This window comes from Pelophylax lessonae (assembly GCF_965119305.1).
Source record: "Pelophylax lessonae genome assembly, chromosome: 11".
In the NCBI taxonomy this organism is placed as follows: domain Eukaryota; kingdom Metazoa; phylum Chordata; class Amphibia; order Anura; family Ranidae; genus Pelophylax; species Pelophylax lessonae.
Genome location: NC_138778.1, coordinates 217,769,375 through 217,790,282, shown reverse-complemented (window position 1 = coordinate 217,790,282; position 20,908 = coordinate 217,769,375). Strand labels below are relative to the sequence as shown.

The 20,908-nt window shown below is 43.9% G+C and overlaps 1 protein-coding gene across 2 annotated transcripts in view; it reads right to left on the bottom strand.

Annotated features, from left to right (window-relative positions):
• Positions 1–20,908, bottom strand: part of DOK5 (docking protein 5) — a 212,077-nt gene that overhangs the window by 90,284 nt on the left and 100,885 nt on the right. For both annotated transcript variants that reach the window (XM_082272160.1, XM_082272161.1), the window contains exon 2: positions 8,674–8,781. In XM_082272160.1, the coding sequence (XP_082128286.1) occupies positions 8,674–8,781 (108 nt within the window). The remainder of the gene's footprint in view (positions 1–8,673; positions 8,782–20,908) is intronic.

The following is a 20,908-nucleotide window of genomic DNA, read 5'->3' as shown; positions in this document are numbered from 1 at the left end:
GTCCTGCAGGATTCGGCAGCTAATGGGAACGGCGTTCCTGTTGTGGGAATAGTACAGGAACATCGTTCCCATGCATTCCTGCAGGACTCGAGCACTGGCTGTTATACAAGCTGTACACTCACTACTTTAGCAAAGTGTCATTTCTTCAGTGTTGTCACTTGAAAAGGAATAATAAAATATTTACAAAAATGTGAGGGGCGTACTCACTTTTGTGAGATACTGTGTATTTTGTAAATTTACTTTATTTGGTACAATAAAGTCCTGGCTCCCCGTGTCCCCCTTTCTACTTTTCTACTTTATGTCTGTACAATGTGTTTGTCGGCACAGCTGCTTGTAGTCTCCAGCAGGGGAACCATTAGACAGGTGACAAAGCCAAAGCACTATTGGGAGACAGTTGTCACTCCCATAACAGTAAGTGCCTTTTGTGATAGGATCACCAGGTATAATTTTAAAGCGTAACTCCACTTTTGTTGAGAAAAAAGCATTCCCCTCTGGGTGATCTCTGTACATTGCAAGGATTTTAAAAATGTGTTGCAGATTCCTAATTTTGTTATTCTGAAGAAATCATTGTTTGTTCCTCTGTGCTGAGTGGGTTAAATGGGAGTGGTTTCATAATTATCTGTCAGCTGTGGCAGCTGCAGGGCTCTAATGAGGAAAGCTGCTGGGCCTGCATCCCTTTAGACGGGTTCCTATTGGGAGTATCTCACCAAAAATGACATTTATGTTGCAGGGGATGCCAGAAATCTGACTTGTATCTTAGTGCAGACTTCTGGGAAAATTGGTGAGCCAATCACACAAGCAGGAAATTATGCTTCTGGGGGTGTGGTCAGTGTACATTCTGTGTACAAAACACCTCCAGGCAGCCATATTGCATTGCATTTTCAAAAATTTACAGTGGCTGCAGATTGAAAAGGAAAGGTCATTTTAAATAACATTCAATTGCAACATGATTTGTGTCTCAATTGTATACGCTATATATTTTTTTTCCTTTATTTGCTATTTTTTTACCCTTGATTTCAAAAGATTGAAAATGACTTTTATGATATCAATGTGGTAAAGATTATGAGCTTAGTTGGATTTTATAAAGTCAAGATGGGTGATGTGAATGGCAAGGAAGTGGCCCTGCCTAAGAATTTTGGTGCTAAATTTTGCCGCTCTTGTGTGCTGGAACAGGTCCTGCTTGCAAAGACTTGCCGTATTGCGCAGTTATCAGAACAAATGTCTTGTGAACGCCTCGATTCTCCTAATGCTGCACACCATATGGGAAGACTAATCTCCAGCATATATTAGTACTGGAGCACACCGGCTATTTTTAGCAGTCAGACAGAAGGCTGCATGCTCTTACACATTGTACACAGTTTCAAAGGAATAACTTCATTCCAACCGGCCGCATCTTATGGCAGCACTGATCTAAAGAAAAAAAAAAAAAAAAACTGATTAAAGCTCGTGGCACAATGACGATCCCGTAACTGGGAACAACTCAGGATCACTATGAAGTGTAGAAAAAAAATACTCACCTATTTCCATGCATTGATCCCTTGCTGGCCGGAAATGCTGCAGAAAGACACTTGCTGGCAAGGGATCTATGCTTTGCTCATGCAGAAGACAATACTCCCATGTCCATGCGTTGCTCCCTCACTGGCAGGAAGAGCAAGGTCTTGCTGGCTGGAAAAGCTGCAGATGTCACTTGCCGGTGAGGGATCTCATGCAGGTTTCCATGTGTTGCTCCCTTACGTCCAAACGAGCTATGCTTTGCTCCCTCAAAGACCGGGTGAGAAGTGTATCGCTATCTTACTGGGGTAAATGCTTCAGATTGTCACTTGTCAGCCTAAGATCGATGCCTCACTGTTTAGTCCTGCTGTCGCTAGTGAGCTGCCACTATTGTGCCAATGGCTCTAAATGTGAGCTTCTTAACCACTTAAGCCCCGGAAGATTTTACCCCCATTCCGACCAGGGGGTATTTTGCGATTCGGCACTGCGTGACTTTAACGGACAATTGCGCGGTCGTGCAACGCTGTACCTAAACGAATTTGACGTCCTTTTTTTTCCACAAACAGAGCTTTCTTTTGGTGGTATTTGATCACCTGTGCGATTTTTTGATCACGCGCTATAAACAAAAAAAGAGCGTCAATTTTGCAAAAATAACAATATTTTTCACATTTTTTTATATGAAATTCCCCCAAAAAAAATGTAAAAATCAAAATTTTTAAAAATTTTCGGCCAATTTGTTTTATGCTACCTATGTTTGGTAAAAAAAATCGCAAAAAGCGTATTTTGATTGGTTTGCGCAAAAGTTATCGCGTTTACTAACAAAGGGAAAGATTTTTGTCATTTTTGTTGTTTTTTTTTTTAACGCGTAATGGCGGCGATCTGCGATTTTTTTTGCGGTACTGCGACATTGCGGCGGACAGATCGGACCCTTGACTGACATTTTTGACACTTTTGGGGTTACCAGTGACATTTCTACAGTAATCAGTGCTATACATATGCACTGTTACTGTAAAAATACACTGGTAGTGAAGGGGTTAACTTTATTTGGGAGGGAGGGGCTGTGTGTGTCCCTAGGGGCGTGGTTTCTACTGTGATTGGCTGTGGCTCTAGCTGTAAGGACACTGATCAACGGATCTACATACTAGATCCGAGTGATCAGTGTCTTTACAGCGAGGAGAATGACAGGCAGTTTGTTTACACAAGCTGCCTGACATTCTCCCTCTCCCCCGCCGATCGCCGAGTGGCCGGCGGACATCGGGTCCGCTGGTCACACGCGCGGGGGGGTCCGTGACCATGCGGGAGAGGGAGCGCGCCTCCGGGGGCGCGCGCTCGCTCCCTAGACCCTCACAAGCAAGCAATGTAGCCCTACGTTAGTTTGCCTGTGAGGGGCTGACCGCCGACGTAGATAGTCGTGCGGCGGTCGGCAAGTGGTTAATGTACGCCCATGTTTTATGATCATGCCATCAGTTTATGAACTATAACAGAAACGTCAGCGCAAAGAAACGTGTTCTGCACTCCTTAAAATACTCCCAGACTTGCATACTAAATCTAAGACTTAAAGGGTGTAATGGAGCCGCAACCTACACTGTACTTGTAGACTTCCATCAGTATATGGCGTCCTCCCAGTTGTGAATTAGATATCAGATTTTCCCAGCCGCCCCCATACAAAGCTAGCCGACAACTTAGCTTGTACTGGAATCTTCGGTTTATTGAACATTCTCACACAGAATTTATATACAGCATGGACCTCCCCCTCCTGATTAGATTACCACACACAGGTCAGGGGTTGCCTGATTACATTATCACATGCAGATGAAATTGTGTATAGAAATATATTTAACATATCTGAAAAACAACAACCAAAACAAACAGTATACTATTTCCACTCAGCAACTAACAGATGACAATTATTCAATCAACCTGAGCCAATTAACTAGCATACGGCCATCCTCAAGCTCCTGAAATACAATACACATTATCCTATTCTCAGTGTCCATTAAGGCAGAGTTCACAGAGTTCCAACCCCCCTCCAAAAATTAAAAGTCAGCAGCTACAGATACTGTTGCTGCTGACTTTTAATATTAGGACACTTACCTGTCCTGGAGCCCAGCAATGTCGGCACCGCAGCCGATGTTTTCATCGGCTGTCGGGTGCTGCCGCCGCTAATTGCTGGTAGGGGAACCCGGCAGTGAAGCCTTGGTCGGGTCCCTACTGCGCATGCGCGAAGCGCACTGCGCATATCTATTGGCTCAGCGGCGGGGGATGGAGGAGGGGACCAAACATCCGAGGGACGATGCCTCGGTGCCGTATCCCAGGAGTGGGGAAGGGTACCTGTCAAAAACAGGTACCCGTTCCCCCCTCCCCCCTGAAAGGTGCCAAATGTGGCATCAGAGGGGGGAGGAAACAAATGAGCGGAAGTTCCACTTTTGGGTGGAACTCCGCTTTAAGTACCTGTCTTTCACTCCCAGTGATGGGGAGTACCTTTACAAAGTGTAAATCCACTTTCGTGGGGAAGAAAAATCAGCAAATAAAGAAAAAACAATATAGTGTATACAATTGAGACACAAATCCTATTGTAATTGAATGTTATTAAAAATTACCTTTCCTTTTTAATCTGCAGCTGTTGTAATTTTCTGAAAATGCAATATGGCCGCCTAAAGGTGTTCTGTACACAGAATGTATACTGACCACACCCCCTGAAACATCATTTCCTGCTTGTGTGATTGGCTCACCAATTTTCCCAGAAGTCTGCACTAAGATACAAGTCAGATTTCTGGCATCCCCTGCAACAAAAATGTCATTTTTGGTGAGATCCTCCCAATAGGAACACGTCTAAAGGGATGCAGGCCCCGCAGCTTTCCTCATTGGATCCCTGCAGCTGCCACAGCTGATTGATAATTATGAAACCACTCCCATTAGACTCACTCAGCACAGAGGCACAGAGAAACAAACATTGATTTTTTCAGAATAACAAAAGGTAGGAATCTGCGCAAAGTTTGTTAAATTTCTTGCAATGTACAGAGATCACCCAGAGGGGAATGTTTTTTTTTCAACAAAAGTGGAGTTATGATTTAAAAGAGAAGTATGGGATTGGTTTTTATTTTTGAATTGTACTTACCTAGGTGGCTGCTGCATCTGTCCCCCCCCCCCCCCCCACGGCTCTTACAATGAGAACAGAGCTGTCAAACGCTGCCGATTGCTTGGTTCTCACAGCTCCCTGAGCAGAGAGTTGGTGACTGTCTGTCACCGGCTGTCTGCTCTGCCCCCACTCCTTATTGGAGCGCTGGGATGTGCAGGGAGCGGGAGCGGCCGGCTCAGGCTCTCAGTGGCTCGCTGAGAGGTTGGGCGGGGTGCCAGTCTAGGCATGTGGACGGATCCTGACTTCAATGTCGCCATCTTGCCCAAGCCAAAACCAGCTCTCTGACCTAAGCCAACAGCGGGGTTCAGCCCGCTGTACGGTGAATACGGGTCACAGGACTGCAAAACAAGCTTTGGCTGTACTTCTCCTTTAAAAACTTTCTGTGTCACTGACCCAGAGAAATGATCTCTATATGATCTGCACACCTTGTTCAGGGTCCGTACTAAAAGCCTAACTGCAGCTTTAAGTGCTTGTAAAGGCTGAAGGTTAAAAAAAATAACCTTCTGTATACTGCTCCTCCTTCATAAAACAAACCTTTAGATTCACTTTCAGCTCTTTTGTACCTTTATAACTTCCCAAAGCTGCACTGACGGCGAGACGGTGTCTTTCAGTGCCCACTGTGCTGCACATCTAATAGGTTTCGTTTAGGCAAATTTAGTTCTGCTGCTCTTCTGTATTCAGCAGATCAGCATGTGTTTGCTTTAGGCTGCCCTGGACTCTACAGGCTGCAAGTTTGATTGCTTCACCCTGTTTTCTGGAGTCTTCCAGAATATAGTGGGTTGTAGAGCCAGTCATATTAGCAGCCTGGAAATGTATACAGCCCCAGCCAATCCCTGGGGAGGTGTACCCAGATGGTGGTTGGGGAGTGGCTAAATAGTTTGGCACCCCAGAGAGAGGGGTCTTTTTTCCAGGAGGAGAGGTTCCCAGCCAGGCTGTCCTGCTGAAGGTTCTGCCTGTCTCATTGAGGTTCCAGCTGTGCATAGATCAGGGAGGCCTATCCTGCTGCAGGTTCTTTGGGGAGAAAAAATGAGGGGTTCCACTGAAAATCTGATATAAAAGCTTCACAGAAGAGACTGTCTGCCTGAGTCCGAGGGATACATCTGTACTGTACTGTGAGTACAGACCTAAGGGAGAAGGATCCCAGTGACTGTTGTTGCTGTTAACCCCTGGCGCATTAAGTTTAAAGCTTGCCTGGCCTGGAACATTGCTAATGGCGTCCCAGTGCTGTCCACTTCATGTCCTACTGCTTAACCCCTTGGCGCCAGCTCCCCCTGCCCCTTTAAGGGCTTTTAAATACTGGGAGGTAGGGGCAGAGCTTTTGGTCACGTGACCGTCGTGATTGGCAGTCACATGATTGGAAAGGTTTCCGCCAGTGCCGGGTGGTGCTCCATCAGTTGGGGGGGCAGCAGACGGACCCCCCCAATCACTCCAGCCCGCACCACCTTATCACCCCCCCCCCTGTGCCAGTGTACTTACCTTGCTCCGCGGGACTGACAGGCAGCGGCGGCTTCCTCCTCAGTCTCCATGTTCCCTCTCAGCGGCCGTCTCCTCCCTCCTTCTTGGCCAATAGGATTCCTTCTCCTTTCGGCCAATCGGGGAAACGGGAAACAAAATCGAGGAAACTCAGGACCTGCTTCCTGATTAGCCGGGAGGAGAATCAGTGTGGCAATAGCAAATATTCATTCCCTATTGTCACACAACTGGGTGGGCTCAGGACGCAGTGCTCTGTGCCCCGAGCCCACCCTTTTTTGAAGCCTATTAAAGCCTCTGGCTCTAACTACGTGCTTAAAAAAAAAACCCCCATTGGAATGCATGCATCCGGCGCCCTGCATGTAGATTAGGGGGCGGGCACATGGATAGGGGGGGCGCGCCCCTGCGCCCCTAATGTACGGGCCGTCACTGGTTTCCACTAGCTTCTGGTCACTGTGCCTGTAGCTCATAGACAGTCTGATCCAATAGAAGAGCTACTGGAGCTCAGATTGCTGAAAAAAATAATACTGGTCCTGATAGAGCATCGCAGTTTGTTGTGTATAGGGTTGTGTAGCAGCAGACTGGTCAGGGTGTCCATGCTGACCCGTGTCTACAGCCAAAAGTGCCTACAATAGCCTCGTGAGCATCAGAACTGAGCAATGGAAGAAGGTGGCCTGGTTTGATGAATAGAAGCATGATTTGAGGAACACAACGAGTTTGAAGTGTTGACTTGACCTCTAAATTATTCAGGTCTCAATCCAACAATCCATGGAGGCCCCACTTCACAACTTACAGGACTTAAAGGATCTGCTACTGACGGCTTGGTGCCGCATACCATGGAATACTTTTAGAGGTCTAGTGGAGTTCATACCTTGACAGGTTATGGTGGGCGGCCATATTTACAGTATGTGGCTGATATGTGAATTAGGGACCCTACACATCTTTTGGTCTGTAGCAGAGAGTTAACATAAGCATGCTCATTTGCGGTACTTTGCAGGTTGACGTGTGTTACATTAAAGCGGGACTCCACCCAAAATGGGAAGTTCTGATTTAAGGACTCATCCCCCGCTTCTCTTGCACAATTGGCTCGTTTGAAGAGCGGGGAGCAGGTACCCGATTTTGACAGATACCTGCTCCAACTTTCATTCCGAGCGCTGTGGAGCTCGGCAACGGAAGTTCTTCTTCCTCCCTCCCCCTGCAGTCTTCTGGGACACTGACAGAAGACTGCATCCACCATTCACGATGCGCCACGCGTCTCGCGCATGCGCAGTGGGCACCCGGCTGCAAGCTGTCACAGCCGGGTGCCCATAGTGAGGATGCCGGCGCCACCGAAGGAGGACAGAGGATGAAGGCGGCTGGGGTGAATGCACCGCTGGACTGTGGGAGAGGTGAGTGGCTGATTTTAAAAAGTCAGCAGTTACACTTTTTTGTAGCTGCTGACTTTTATTTTTTTGACAGGTGGCTGGAGCTCCTGTTTAAGGCAGCCCAATAATTGTAAATGGCCTTACAGCATACTAGAATGCTGTGCAAACTGGAGAGGGGTTCTAACCCTTCATCCAAAACTAGCAAAAAAATGTTTTAGCCAGAGTTCCTCTTAATTAAAAGTGGATGTAAACCCCATTCATGAAATCTGACCTATGCACATATATATGTAGTGTTTACTTATCTCTCTCCAAAGCCCCAAGTCCCGTGTCGTTCTGATGCTCCATTCCTCTGTTATCAGCAGGGTCACTTCTGACAAATTCTCAGACACAGGAGAAAAAAAAAAAAAGCTGGAAATTTGTGTTGGGGTGGGCGCATAGAGATAGATTAGCAGAGAGCTGGTCTATTCACAGCACAGCTCTGCAAGTATCTTCCTTCCTATGCCTATGTGTAGGGGGTGTGTGCCTTTCTTCCAATCAGCTGTCACACAGTGTATGCCCAGACTCCACACCCAGTGCTGGAACAGCAAGAAAAAATTCACTTTCTAAACAGTGTAGAAAGCTGAAGACAGCAGATATACAAATACAACGTATGTAGGGAGATTTGTTTCATCTCTGTGTATCATCTTAGGCTGTTCACTTCATTGGGTATATGTGAGGGTTTACATCCACTTTAAGCCTTAAGTGGTCTCTGTTGTGTACCCAGTAAAAAAGGAAGTTCCGGTTCACACATATGCGATGTCAGACATTGCATGTGATTCGGAGCGCACTGCTCTGCAAGTCACATGCGATGCCTGTGCATTGCAAATTCAGCCATACAGATTGCATGACTGAATTTGCATTGCATTCGGACCAAAGTTGCACAGGACCCTTTTTTTTGGTCCGCACCAAAATCGGATCGCATGGGTGTTCACACCTATATTGATTCCTGTCCTGCACTGCAATATGCAAAACTGATCTGGAGGTGTCGTTAACTTTGGATTGACACCCCCCCCCCCCCAGCGATTAGCATATGGCAGTGTGAACTGCCTGTGAGTCGAGTGCGATGCGGGAACCCGCAGTGGATTCGCAGGGTTCCCCGCATCGCATATTTGTGAACCGGCACGAAATGTAAACAGAAGAGAACATTTTTAAATAAAATGTATCACCCACCTTATGGTAACATCGAAAATATGCGGCTCGCTCATCAGAAAACTTCTCCAGACGCTTTGGCCCTTTGCTAGATGCTTTCTTGAATACTAACCAACACCTCTGATAGATCTGCAAAGGAAAGCGCAGAGTGATAAGTCTGGATAGATCACCCTATAGGTTACATTTATTACTGTTCACACCCCCAATTCATACAACTGTATACAATGTTTCAGCACCATGGAAAGCGAATGCCAGGACAATCCTATGGCCATTTTTTCTTTGCATTTAACGTTTTTGAACTTTGTTTTTTCACATTGTTCACAGTTCCTTTTACTTCTATTTTATATAAAGTGTTTTTTTTTTTTATACATAGTTGACACTAGACTCTTTCTATGTAGTACCACTATAGATGGTCACATATATACTCATATATATTTATATTTTTTACAATATTTTTTACAGTTGTCAACTTGAATTTAGGCACATGGATGGGGGACACACTTGGTCAGGGGACAGTGCCCTCAGTCCAGGGACTGTCCCCCCGGAAACCGGGAACGTCTGGTCACCCTATTGTAAACCTCAGACATGAAATATGAACAAAGCATATCCCTCTATAGTGTGTACTTGTCTCAGTCCAGAGCACTAAGCAAAAGCGTGCGCACAGGGCGTGCCAGGTGTGCCTGGGCACACCCTAATCACCCTGTGTGTCGCAGATTCCCCCTGTTTAGACCCCCTGATATTTTACCAAAGCCTCCTAATGGGGCTCCTAAATTTTTTATTTTTTTTTAAATTATAAAAATAAAATCTACTGACCCCAATCTCAATCTCTGCCCTACTGACCCTATCTATTGCCAGCAGTGCCGGGACAAGATCATCCAGCAACCAGGGCACAGATGCCAGACTGAACCCCCCTCCCCCTGTTCATAATGTGCAAGCTCAGGGGATCCTACCCCCAGCAGTCACTCACTTGTTAAAAACACTCCTGCTGTCAACTTTGCAACAGAAGGAAGGCGCCCTATCCCTACAGTAAACCATTGCGCCCAGGGCAACTGACCCTCCCACCCACCCCTTGTCCTGGCCCTGACCGTCAGTATATATATATATATATATCTATATATACATGCACACACACGCAAGTATGTTCAAGCTTTGGGGTGCACACCCTAATGCGATAGGCTGTGCACACCTATGGCACTAAGTGTCTTTTCTGGCTGCTGCCTTCTTTCTGTGTTCCTGTGTGCTGTGTGAAGGGGATGGGGGGGTTCCCTTTCCTTCCCTTTCCTCCCCTCCCCTCCTCTTCCCTCCCCTCCTATCAGCTCCCAGAGCTCTCCTTACCGAGCTCTGCAGTGTGTAACTTTAGCTCTCCACCCCCTGCTCTCTGACTGCTCTGACAAGCTTTATCCTCTTAAAGACCACCTCACGCAGATATACTGCGGTATAGTGTCGACTTCCTGCGCAAAATCATGTATGTGTACGTAATTTTCATGCCGTGGGTCTGGGGTGCGCACACGCACCGCCGGAGATCCGCTCCTGCTGAGATTGGACACAGTGGAAGCCAATCAGCGGGTCCGGTGGAGAGGCAGAACGATGGTCTGCCTATGTAAACAAGGCAGACCGCCATTCTGTGATGGGGAAGATGGAGATCTTGTGTTTCTGCTAAGCAGGAACATGGATCTCTCTCTCTTCCCACAGTCAGAGTACCTCCCCCCTCCCACAGTTAGAAAGCACTCCCTAGGAGCACACTTACCCTTTGATCACCCCTGATGTTAACCCCTTCCCTGCCAGTGTCATTAGTACAGTGACAGTGCATATTTCTAAAAAGTGTCAGTTAGTGTCTGATTTGTCCGCCGCAATATCACAGTCCCGTTATAAATCGCTGATCACCACCATTAGTAGTAAAATAAATAAATAAATAAAAACTCAATTAATATATTCCCTAGTTTGTAGATGCGATAACTTTTGCGCAAACCAATCAATATACACTTATTGGGATTTTTGTTGAATACATTCTGACCTAACCCCTTCCCTGCCAGTTTAAGTACAGTGACAGTGCATATTTCTAGCGCTAATCACTGTATTACTGTCACTGGTAACCAAAAAGTGTCAGGGGTCCGATTTGTCCATCGCAATATCACAGTCCCGCTATAATTCGCTGATCGCCGCCATTACTAGTTAAATAAATAAATAAAAATTCAATAAAAATATTCCATAGTTTGTAGACGCGATAACTTTTGCGCAAACCAATCAATATACACTTATTGGGATTTTTTTTTTTTTTTTTACTAAAAACATGTAGCAAAATACATTCTGACCTAACCTCTTCCCTGCCAGTGTCATTAGTACAGTGACAGTGCATATTTCTAGCACTGATCACTGTATTAGTGTCACAGGTAACCAAAAAGTGTCAGTTAGGTGTCCGATTTGTCCATCGCAATATCACAGTCCCGCTATAATTCGCTAATCACTGCCATTAATAGAAAAAAAAAATTTCAATAAATCTTTCCCATAGTTTGTAGACGTGATAACTTTTGTGCAAACCAATCAATTTACAATTAATGATTTTTTTTTTTTTAAATATACAGTATGTAGCAGAATACATATTGACCTAAATTGATGAAAAAAATTAGATTTTTAATTTTTTTTTTTTGGAATGTTTTATAGCAGAATGTGAAAAATATAGTTGTTTTTTCTTTGGTTTTTTTTTTGAGAATTTTCTCTCTTTTTTTGCTTTATAACGCAAACAATAAAAACCATCAAATACTGCCAAAATCAAGCTCTATTTGTGGGGGAAAAAAGGCATACATTTTTTTTTGGGGTACAGCGCCGCACGATCGCACAATTGTCAGTTAAAATAACGCAGTGCTATATTGCAAAAAAATGGCCTGGTCATGAGTGGGGGAAAATCATCCGGAGCTGAAGTGGATAAATATTCTGGACTTTGAATGTAAAAAAGAGAAGACTGCAGATAAACAGGTACAACGTATGTAGGAGGATTTGTGTCATCTCTGTGTATCACCAGAGGTCGGTCACTTCACTGGGTATATGGAAGAGTTTACAACCACTTTAAGGATTCTACAAATAAAACGTATGTGAACCTGTTTTAAATGCCCCAAACACCGCCTCTTCTGTGCACCCCTCTGATCTTGCTTTCTCTTAGTACCTAAGATCTGGACTAACCCCACCCCTTAGGATTGGACCTCTCTTTTCCAATGAGAGCAGGGAGATGTCTGACGACTGGGGCTTAACCACTTTAACACTAAGCCTATTTTTGACACTTTTTGTTTATAAGTTTAAATCAGTATTTTTTGCTAGAAAACTACTTAAAACCCCCAAACATTATATATATATATATATATTTTTTTTTTTTTAACAAAGACTCTGGAGAACATTGCAATAATTTTTGTCACGCGGTATTTGCGCATCGGTCTTTCAAACGCCATTTTTTGGGGAAAAATTTACGAAAAATCACATTTCACTGCATTTAAAAAAAAACTAAACAGTAAAATTAGCTCATTTTTTTGTATATTGTGAAAGATGATGTCACGCCGAGTAAATAGATACCCAACATGTTACGGTTAAAAATTGCGCACACCCGTGGAATGGCGTCAAACTACGGTCAATAAAAATCTCCATAGGCGACGCTTTAAAAAATTTTAACGGTTACCAGTTTAGAGTTAGAGTGTAGCTCTTTTTTTAAAATTTTTGCTCACTCTCTGGCGATCGCGGTGATACCTCACATGTGTGGTATGAACAGCGATTTTATTTGCGGCACGACTTCCATATACGTTTTATTTCGTGCGCGAGCTAACGGCGACGGGGGTGGCTAACCTTTTTTTATTTTATTTTTTCCAATTTATTTTTATTTTTTTTTTAATTTTAACACAGGTTTTTTAAAAAAAAAAAAAAATCTGATCATTTTTATTGCTGTCAAAAGCAATGTAAACATCCCTTGTGACAGCAATATGCAGTGACAGGTACACTTTATTGAGGGATCAAGGGTCTAAAAGACCCCAAACCCCTCCACTACACTTCCATGTATGCAAAACGCCGAAAACTGCATTTTTGAATACTGTCACTTTTTGAATCTGCCACCTTTAGCAGCAGAGTAACCCGGACGTGACGTCATGGACGCCGCATCCAGGTTACGTCATCAGAGACCCAATCAAAGCCACTTCCAGTCTGGATCGGGACTCCATCCAGCCGGCGGACGTGGGAGACCCGGGCAGAGCCGCGGAGGGCGGCGGGAGGGGGGGGGACATCCCCTCCCGCTCGCTGGGGTAACGGTCGAGCGGCTCTCGAGCTGCATCGGTCATTACCGCCAGAAAGCCGACCACCGGCTCTAAACAATGGTACCGGGATGATGCCTCTAGCTAGAGGCATCACCCCAGTATAACACCGCAAAGTCAGCCGACGTAGGTCTACGTCGCTGGTCGTAAAGTGATTAAAGTGACACTAAAAAATACCCTTATCCTCCAAAAATAATCCATCCACATCCACTACCTACTGGCCATATAATCTATTTTTCATTAAATCGTTTCTTACTGTTTTTTTCTGCCTTCTTGTTCAGGAGAACCCAGAGGACATTACCTCTCCTCTTCCCCTCACTTACATTTGTTTGGAATGAGCAGTGCACGTTAACTACTTGCCGCCCAGCCGCCACCTATATACAGCGGCAGGTCGGCAGGTTCCTGCCAATCCCTGTACCTACCATGGGGGCGCGCACTCACTCGCCAGTGGGTAAGCCGATCCATGGGGCCGGCGCCTGCGATTGCTGCTGGGCACCCGTGATCGCTCCCTGTGGAGACAGAACGGCAGTCTGCATTTGTAAACACGGCAGACCGTTGTTCTCCCAGCTATCAACACAGAACCCCTGTGATCCTCCTATTTAGGAACACAGGTCCCTGTGATGATTCCACAAGCCCATCCCCCTCACAGTTAGAAAACATCCTGTAGGCATACATTTAACCCTTTTATCGCCCCTGGGTTCACCCCTTCCCTGCCAGTGTTATTAGTATAGTAACAGTGCATATTTTTAGCACTGATTACTGTAGTAATGTCATTGCCCCCCCCCCCCCCCCAAGTGTCAAAAATGTCAGTTGGGGGTCTGATCTGTCCGCAGCAACGTCCCACTAAAAATTACCGATCGACGCCATTAATAATAAATAAATAAAAAATGACATAAATCTTTCCCTTAGTTTGTAGATGTGATAACTTTTGCGCAAACCAATCAAAATACGCTCATTGGGATTTTTTTTTTTTTTTTTTACCAAAAATATGTAGCAAAATACAAATTGGCCTAAAATGATGAAAAATTAGATGTTTACATTTTTTGTTATTGGGAATGTTATAAAACAGGAAGTGAAAAATATGGTTTTCTTTTTTTCAGAATTGAAAAATGTCAAGCCTGAAATATATAGCAGACCAAGTAAAAGGTGCCAACATCCCAAAGTCAATTAGCAAAACCGGGGAAATGGGGGGAAAAGGGTCTGGTTCCCCACAACAGCAGTCCCTGGGAAAAAGGGGGGGATGGGGATGAGGCAGCAAAAACAAGGGAATTTGGAAATTTGGAGGAGGCTGGAGGGGCACCCACCAGTAGTACCAACCAGCAGTACCCACCAGCAGTATCCACCAGCAGTATCCACCAGCAGTATCCACCAGCAGTATCCGCTAGCAGTACCCACCAGCAGTAAAAGCCAGCAGTACCCGCCAACTGTAGGAGCATGAGTCCTGGATGGAGAAGTGTGCTGCAGCAGCCTTCCCCCTTAAGGGCCATACACACTATCAGATTATCTGAAGACCTTTTCCTTCAGATTGACCTTTTCTATGTAGTGCAAGGGCCTGCCGGATTGCATACAAATTGAAAGTGTTTAGGTTTGACCTCATATTATCTGGTTTTGGTAAGTCTGCAGACAAAAGTCTGCAGATAATCTGATAGTGTGTATGGCCCATTAGTTTCGCCACAGTGTGTGGTGGAGGAAAGGAGTCACGTGTGGAGGTGTGCGATGTACTGTAGTGTATCAGGAGACCCCCGGGGAAATTATAGAGATCTCCCAGGAAGTTGATAAAAGTGTTCGGACTGCCATTACTGTCGCGGCTGGCTTTAACAGTTTCATCAGTGTGGTTGGCAGTCTCACTATTCTTCCCCACCTCCTCCACTTTGAGAGCATCGCACCAATACTAGGCTTTATTATTGCGTAAACTGGCATCAATACTAGGGGCTATTACTGTAGTAACTGGCACCATTACTAGGGGTTATTACAGCATAAACTGTCACCATTACTAGGGGTTATTACTGCATAAGCTGGCAACAATACTAGGAGCTATTACTACGTAAACTGGCACCAATACTAGGGGCTATTACAGCGTAAACTGTCACCAATACTAGGGATTATTACTATATAGACTGGCACCAATACTAGGGGGGCTATTACTGCATAAACTGGCACCATTACTGGGAGTTATAACTGAATAAACTGGCACCAATACTAGGGGCTATTACTGTGTAAATTGGCACCATTAATAGGGGTTATTACTGTAAACTGTCACCAATACGCTGGGTTATTACTGTAAACTGTCACCAATACTAGGGGTTATTACTGTGTAAACTGGAACCAACACTAGGGGTTATTAATGCGAAAACTGGCACCAATACTAGGGGTTATTACTGCATAAACTGGCAAAAATATTAGGGGCTAGTACTACGTAAACTGGCACCAATACTAGGAATTATTACTGTAAACTGTCACCAATACTAGGGGTTATTACTGCGTTAACTGGCACCAATTCTAGGGGTTATAATTGAGTAAACTGGCACCAATACTAGGGGTTATTACTGTGTAAACTGGCACCAATACTAGGGGTTATTACTGTGTAAACTGAGACCATTACTAAGGGTTATTACTGTGTAAACTTGCACCAATACTAGGGGTTATTACTGCGTAAACTGAGACCATTACTAAGGGTTATTACTGTGTAAACTTGCACCAATACTAGGGGCTGTTACTGCGTAAACTGGCACCAATACTAGGGGTTATTACTATGTAAACTGGCACCAATACTAGGGGCTGTTACTGCGTAAACTGGCACCAATACTAGGGGTTATTACTGTGTAAACTGTTTGCTGAAATTGCTTTAAACTATAAAGAAAAGCTTTTAAGTATTTTTCTCTTTCTAAGGCAATATCTGAGGAAGAATGGAAAACTCTTGAAAGTTTGTCTTTTAAGTGTTAGGTTAGTTATATAAAAAGGTATAATTGCATACTGCAATACTCGTATTTTGTAACTTTATTTATGTATATGCTTATTTAGTTTTTGGTGGTATGATATAGTGGTGAAAATGATGAGTGCCCCCCCCAGTTTTGACTGTGGTACCTTTTGTGCCCCCCCCCTATATATTGTTCCTATAGTCGCCACAGTGAACCTTGCTTTGTGCACTGGTCCAAATCATTTGGTGGAGGGGGGATTATGGTTTGGGGTTGTTTTTCAGGGGTTGGGCTTGGCCCCCTAGTTTCAGTGAAGGGAACTCTTAAGGCGTCATGCCAAGACGTTTTGGACAATTTCATGCTCTCAACATTGTGGGAACAGTTTGAGGTTGGCCCCTTCCTGTTCCAACATGACTGCACACCAGTGCACAAAGCAAGGTCCATGAAGACATGGATGAGAGAGTTTGGGGTGGAAGAACTTAACTGGCCTGCACCTGAACCCAATAGAACACCTTTGGGATGAATTTGAGCGCAGACTGTGAGCCAGGTCTTCTCGTCCAACATCAGTGCCTGACCTCACAAATGCAATTCTGGAAGAATTGTCAAACGTTCCCATAGACACACTCCTTAACCTTGTGGACAGCCTTCCCAGAAGAGTGGAAGCTGTTATAGCTGCAAAGGGTGGGCCTGCTTAATATTAAACCCTACAGACTAAGACTGGGATGCCATTAAAGTTCATGTGTGTGTAAAGGCAGGCGTCCCAATACTTTTGGTATTATAGTGTACATAAGTTGTACCTGTTTATCTGCAGCACTCCCCTCTCTACAAACTCCTAGAGCACACATTTTACACAGCATTTCTAGCTCCAGAACACAGGGAGAAGGGATCTGATGTCACACACAGTAAAGCATAGAGCGGGAAGCTGAGTGTACTCTGAGACTTGAGTGGAGGGAGTGAACACACCCCCTCTACACAGTCTCATAGGGAAACATGAACGGCTGAGGCTGTCAATCACCTGCTGTGTGCTGGGGGGGGGCACGGTTATCTCCTGGGATTCTGAGAGGTCTGCATAACCTGTCAAAAGTGACTCATGCAGCTAGAGTGGATAGAGAGCAGAGAGGAACCACACTAGGTGCTGTGGACTGAGGCTAGTACATACTAGGAGGATGTGCTTTGCTTATTTTTTATTTCAGAGGTTTACAGCCACTTTGGGTAAAGAATATATACTCGAAAATAATTTTAGTAAATATCACTTTAATGCCAAGGAGAGGGGCATCATGCTCCTATGGTATCATTTATATATTTATAGCAGAACAATAAAGTGGGACATACTATTTTGGGATCAGTATCGACAAGCCTGTCACTTTGAATATTCATTAAACTAACTTTGTTCCAAATGTGCCCCTGTTTAATTAAGGAACTGCTTTGTTCAGACAAGTGGGGGTGGGGGAGGGGGGGGGGGTATTGAGCCATGTGTGGGTCATGTGACCTTTGATTCATAAATGGATTACTCCCGCTACCCAGGCGATTTAATCGATGGACCCCACAGAAGAGAAGTAGCTCGCTCTCCGCTGCTTTGTTGCCCTAACCTCTCAGTTTTGCTTATCTTGGATATTGTCATCTATCGATGATTCTATTCTTATGTACAAGATGATCGATACAAATTATCTAGATTACAGGGCAATTTAGATCTTGAGAACGAGATCAGACACCTATTGACCCCGCTCCTGTTTTATTCTTCATAGTACTTTAATGGCAATTAACAGAGAATTACACTTTAGATCTTGTTACTTTAAAAGGCCAGAACTACTGAACTGTAATACATATATATATATACACACATAATATTGTCAAAAGTATTGGGACACCTGCCTTTACTCGCACATGAACTTTAACCTCCCTGGCGGTATGATTGTTTCCGATTTTAGGTGCTGAAAGCGGTACCATTATTTTGCTAGTAATTCTTAATGATGAGCAGCCCAAACCAACTATTTACATATGATTCTTTTTTTACTGTGCATTCTTCTTTATAACATCTCGGGTATGATAAAGTTTGAAACACAAAATCATAAATTATAAAATAATAAATAACTATAAATAAGTTAAAGTATGTATGTATATATATATATTTTATATATATATATATATTTATATTTATTCATAATATATATATATATATATATATATATATATATATATATATATATATATATATATAATATATGTGTGTGTGTGTATATGTATATATATATATATATATATATATATATATATAAAAGTACAGTAAAACTGCAGGAAAGGGCACGGGGAGGGGGGGGGGGGACAAACTAATGTCAATTTATTTTATTTTGTAATGTAATCAGTGTGTTTGTGTGTTTTACTATATGAATTTGCCGCCGGTTCCACCCCCATGGGAGCGTCACGTCGCAGGAGACGGAAGCCGGGGCTCACAGCATCAGGCGGAAGATCCGGCCGCCGTATGCTGCAGTGACCCATCGCGGGATCCTGGGGACAAGGTAAGTAACCTCTACCAGGATCCAGCGATGCTCCCTGGCGGTACCCCGAGTGTGGCTCGGGGTTACCGCTAATGGCAGTGAAATTCCACCCCGAGCCACACTCTGGAATACCGCTAAGGAGGTTAATGTTACCCCAGTCTTAGTCTGTAGGGTTCAATATTGAGTTGGCCCACCCTTTGCAGCTATAAAAGCTTCAACTCTTCTGGGAAGGCTGTCCACAAGGTTTAGGAGTGTGTTTATGGGAATGTTTGACCGTTCTTCCAGAAGCCCATTTGTGAGGTCAGGCACTATAGTGGACAAGAGGGCCTGGCTTGCAGTCTGCGCTCAAATTCACCCCAAAGGTCTTCTATCGGGTTTAGGTCAGGACTCTGTGCAGGCCAGCCAAGTTCTTCCACCCCAAACTCACTCATCCATGTCTTTATGGACCTTGCTTTGTGCACTGGTGCAAATCATTTGTTGGAGGGGAGATTATGGTTTGGAGTTGTTTTATTGGACTTGGCCCCTTAGTTCCAGTGAAGGGAACTCTTAAGCAGTGTTAATTTCGTCAACGAAAACTTTTTCGTTAAAGTGAAAGTTCAGCCAAAATCTTTTTAACACTAAATATTCTCTCTGCTACATTCTAAAACAAATCTATCAAAACGTAATTGATTTTTTGTCATAGTTTTCATCAGTAGACAAAAATGTGGTGTATTTTTTGTTTCGTTTTCATCAGCCAAATTTTTACAGTGATGAAACGAAACGAAAAGTACACCACATTTTTGTCTACTGACGAAAATGATGACAAAAAATCAATTCCGTTTTGATAGATTTGTTTTAGAATTTGGCAGAGAGAAGATCTAGTTTTAAATAGGCTTTGGCTGAACTTCCACTTTAACCACTTGCTGACCAGCCGCTGTCAATATACGGTAGCAGGTTGGCAGGTTCCCGCGAAACTCTGTACCTGTACAGCGGTTCGCGGGAGCGATTCTGGGGGTGCGTGCGTGCCCACTCGCCAGCGGGGAAGCCGATCCACGGGGGTGGCATCAGCAATTGCCGCCGGGCACCCGCGATCGCTCCCCGTGGAGACAGAACGGCAGTTTGCCTTTGTAAGCACGGCAGACCGTTGTTCTCTCTGCTATCAACACAGAGCACCTGTGTCCCTTCCATTTAGGAACACAGATCTCTGTGTTGATTTCACAAGCCCATCTTCCTCACGGTTAGAAAACACCCCCTAGGCTCACACTTAACCCTTTGATCGCCCTTGGTGTTAACCCCTTCCCTGCCAATGTCATTAGTACAATAACAGTGCATATTTTTAGCACTGATTACTGTAGTAATGTCACTGGTCCCCCCAAAAGTGTCAAAAATGTCAGTTAGGTGTCTGATCTGTCCGCCGCAATGTCGCAAACCTGCTAAAAATCACAGATTGCCGCCATTACTGGTAAAAAAAAAAATAAATAAATAAATAAAATTGGCATAAATCTTTCCCCTACTTTGTAAACGCAATAATCTTTGCGCAAGCTAATCAAAATACACTTATTGGGATTTTTTTTACCAAAAATATGTAGCAGAAAACAAATTGGCCTAAAATAAAGAAAACATTTTCATTTTATTTATTTTTTATATTGGGAATGTTATATAGCAGAATGTGAAAAATATTATTATTATTTTTTTTTTCAGAATTGTCTCTCTTTTTCTGTTTATAGCGCAAAAAATAAAAACCACAGAGGTGATCAAATACCACCAAAAGAAAGCTCTATTTGTGGGGAAAATAATTAGATCAATTTTATTTAGGTACAGCGTCGTATGGCCGCACAATTGTTCGTTAAAATACAGGTCCCTCTCAAAAAATTAGCATATTGTGATAAAGTTCATTATTTTCTGTAATGTACTGATAAACATTAGACTTTCATATATTTTAGATTCATTACACACAACTGAAGTAGTGCAAGCCTTTTTTTTTTGTTTTAATATTGATGATTTTGGCATACAGCTCATGAAAAACCAAAATTCCTATCTCAAAAAATTAGCATATTTCATCCGACCAATAAAAAAAAAAGTGTTTTTAATACAAAAAAAGTCAACCTTCAAATAATTATGTTCAGTTATGCACTCAATACTTGGTCGGTAATCCTTTTGCAGAAATGACTGCTTCAATGCGGTGTGGCATGGAGGCAATCAGCCTGTGGCACTGCTGAGGTGTTATGGAGGCCCAGGATGCTTCGATAGCGGCCTTGAGCTCATCCAGAGTGTTGGGTCTTGCGTCTCTCAACTTTCTCTTCACAACATCCCACAGATTCTCTATGGGGTTCAGGTCAGGAGAGTTGGCAGGCCAATTGAGCACAGTAAAACCATGGTCAGTAAATCATTTACCAGTGGTTTTGGCACTGTGAGCAGGTGCCAGGTCGTGCTGAAAAATGAAATCTTCATCTCCATAAAGCTTTTCAGCAGATGGAAGCATGAAGTGCTCCAAAATCTCCTGATATCTAGCTGCATTGACCCTGCCCTTGATAAAACACAGTGGACCAACACCAGCAGCTGACATGGCACCCCAGACCAT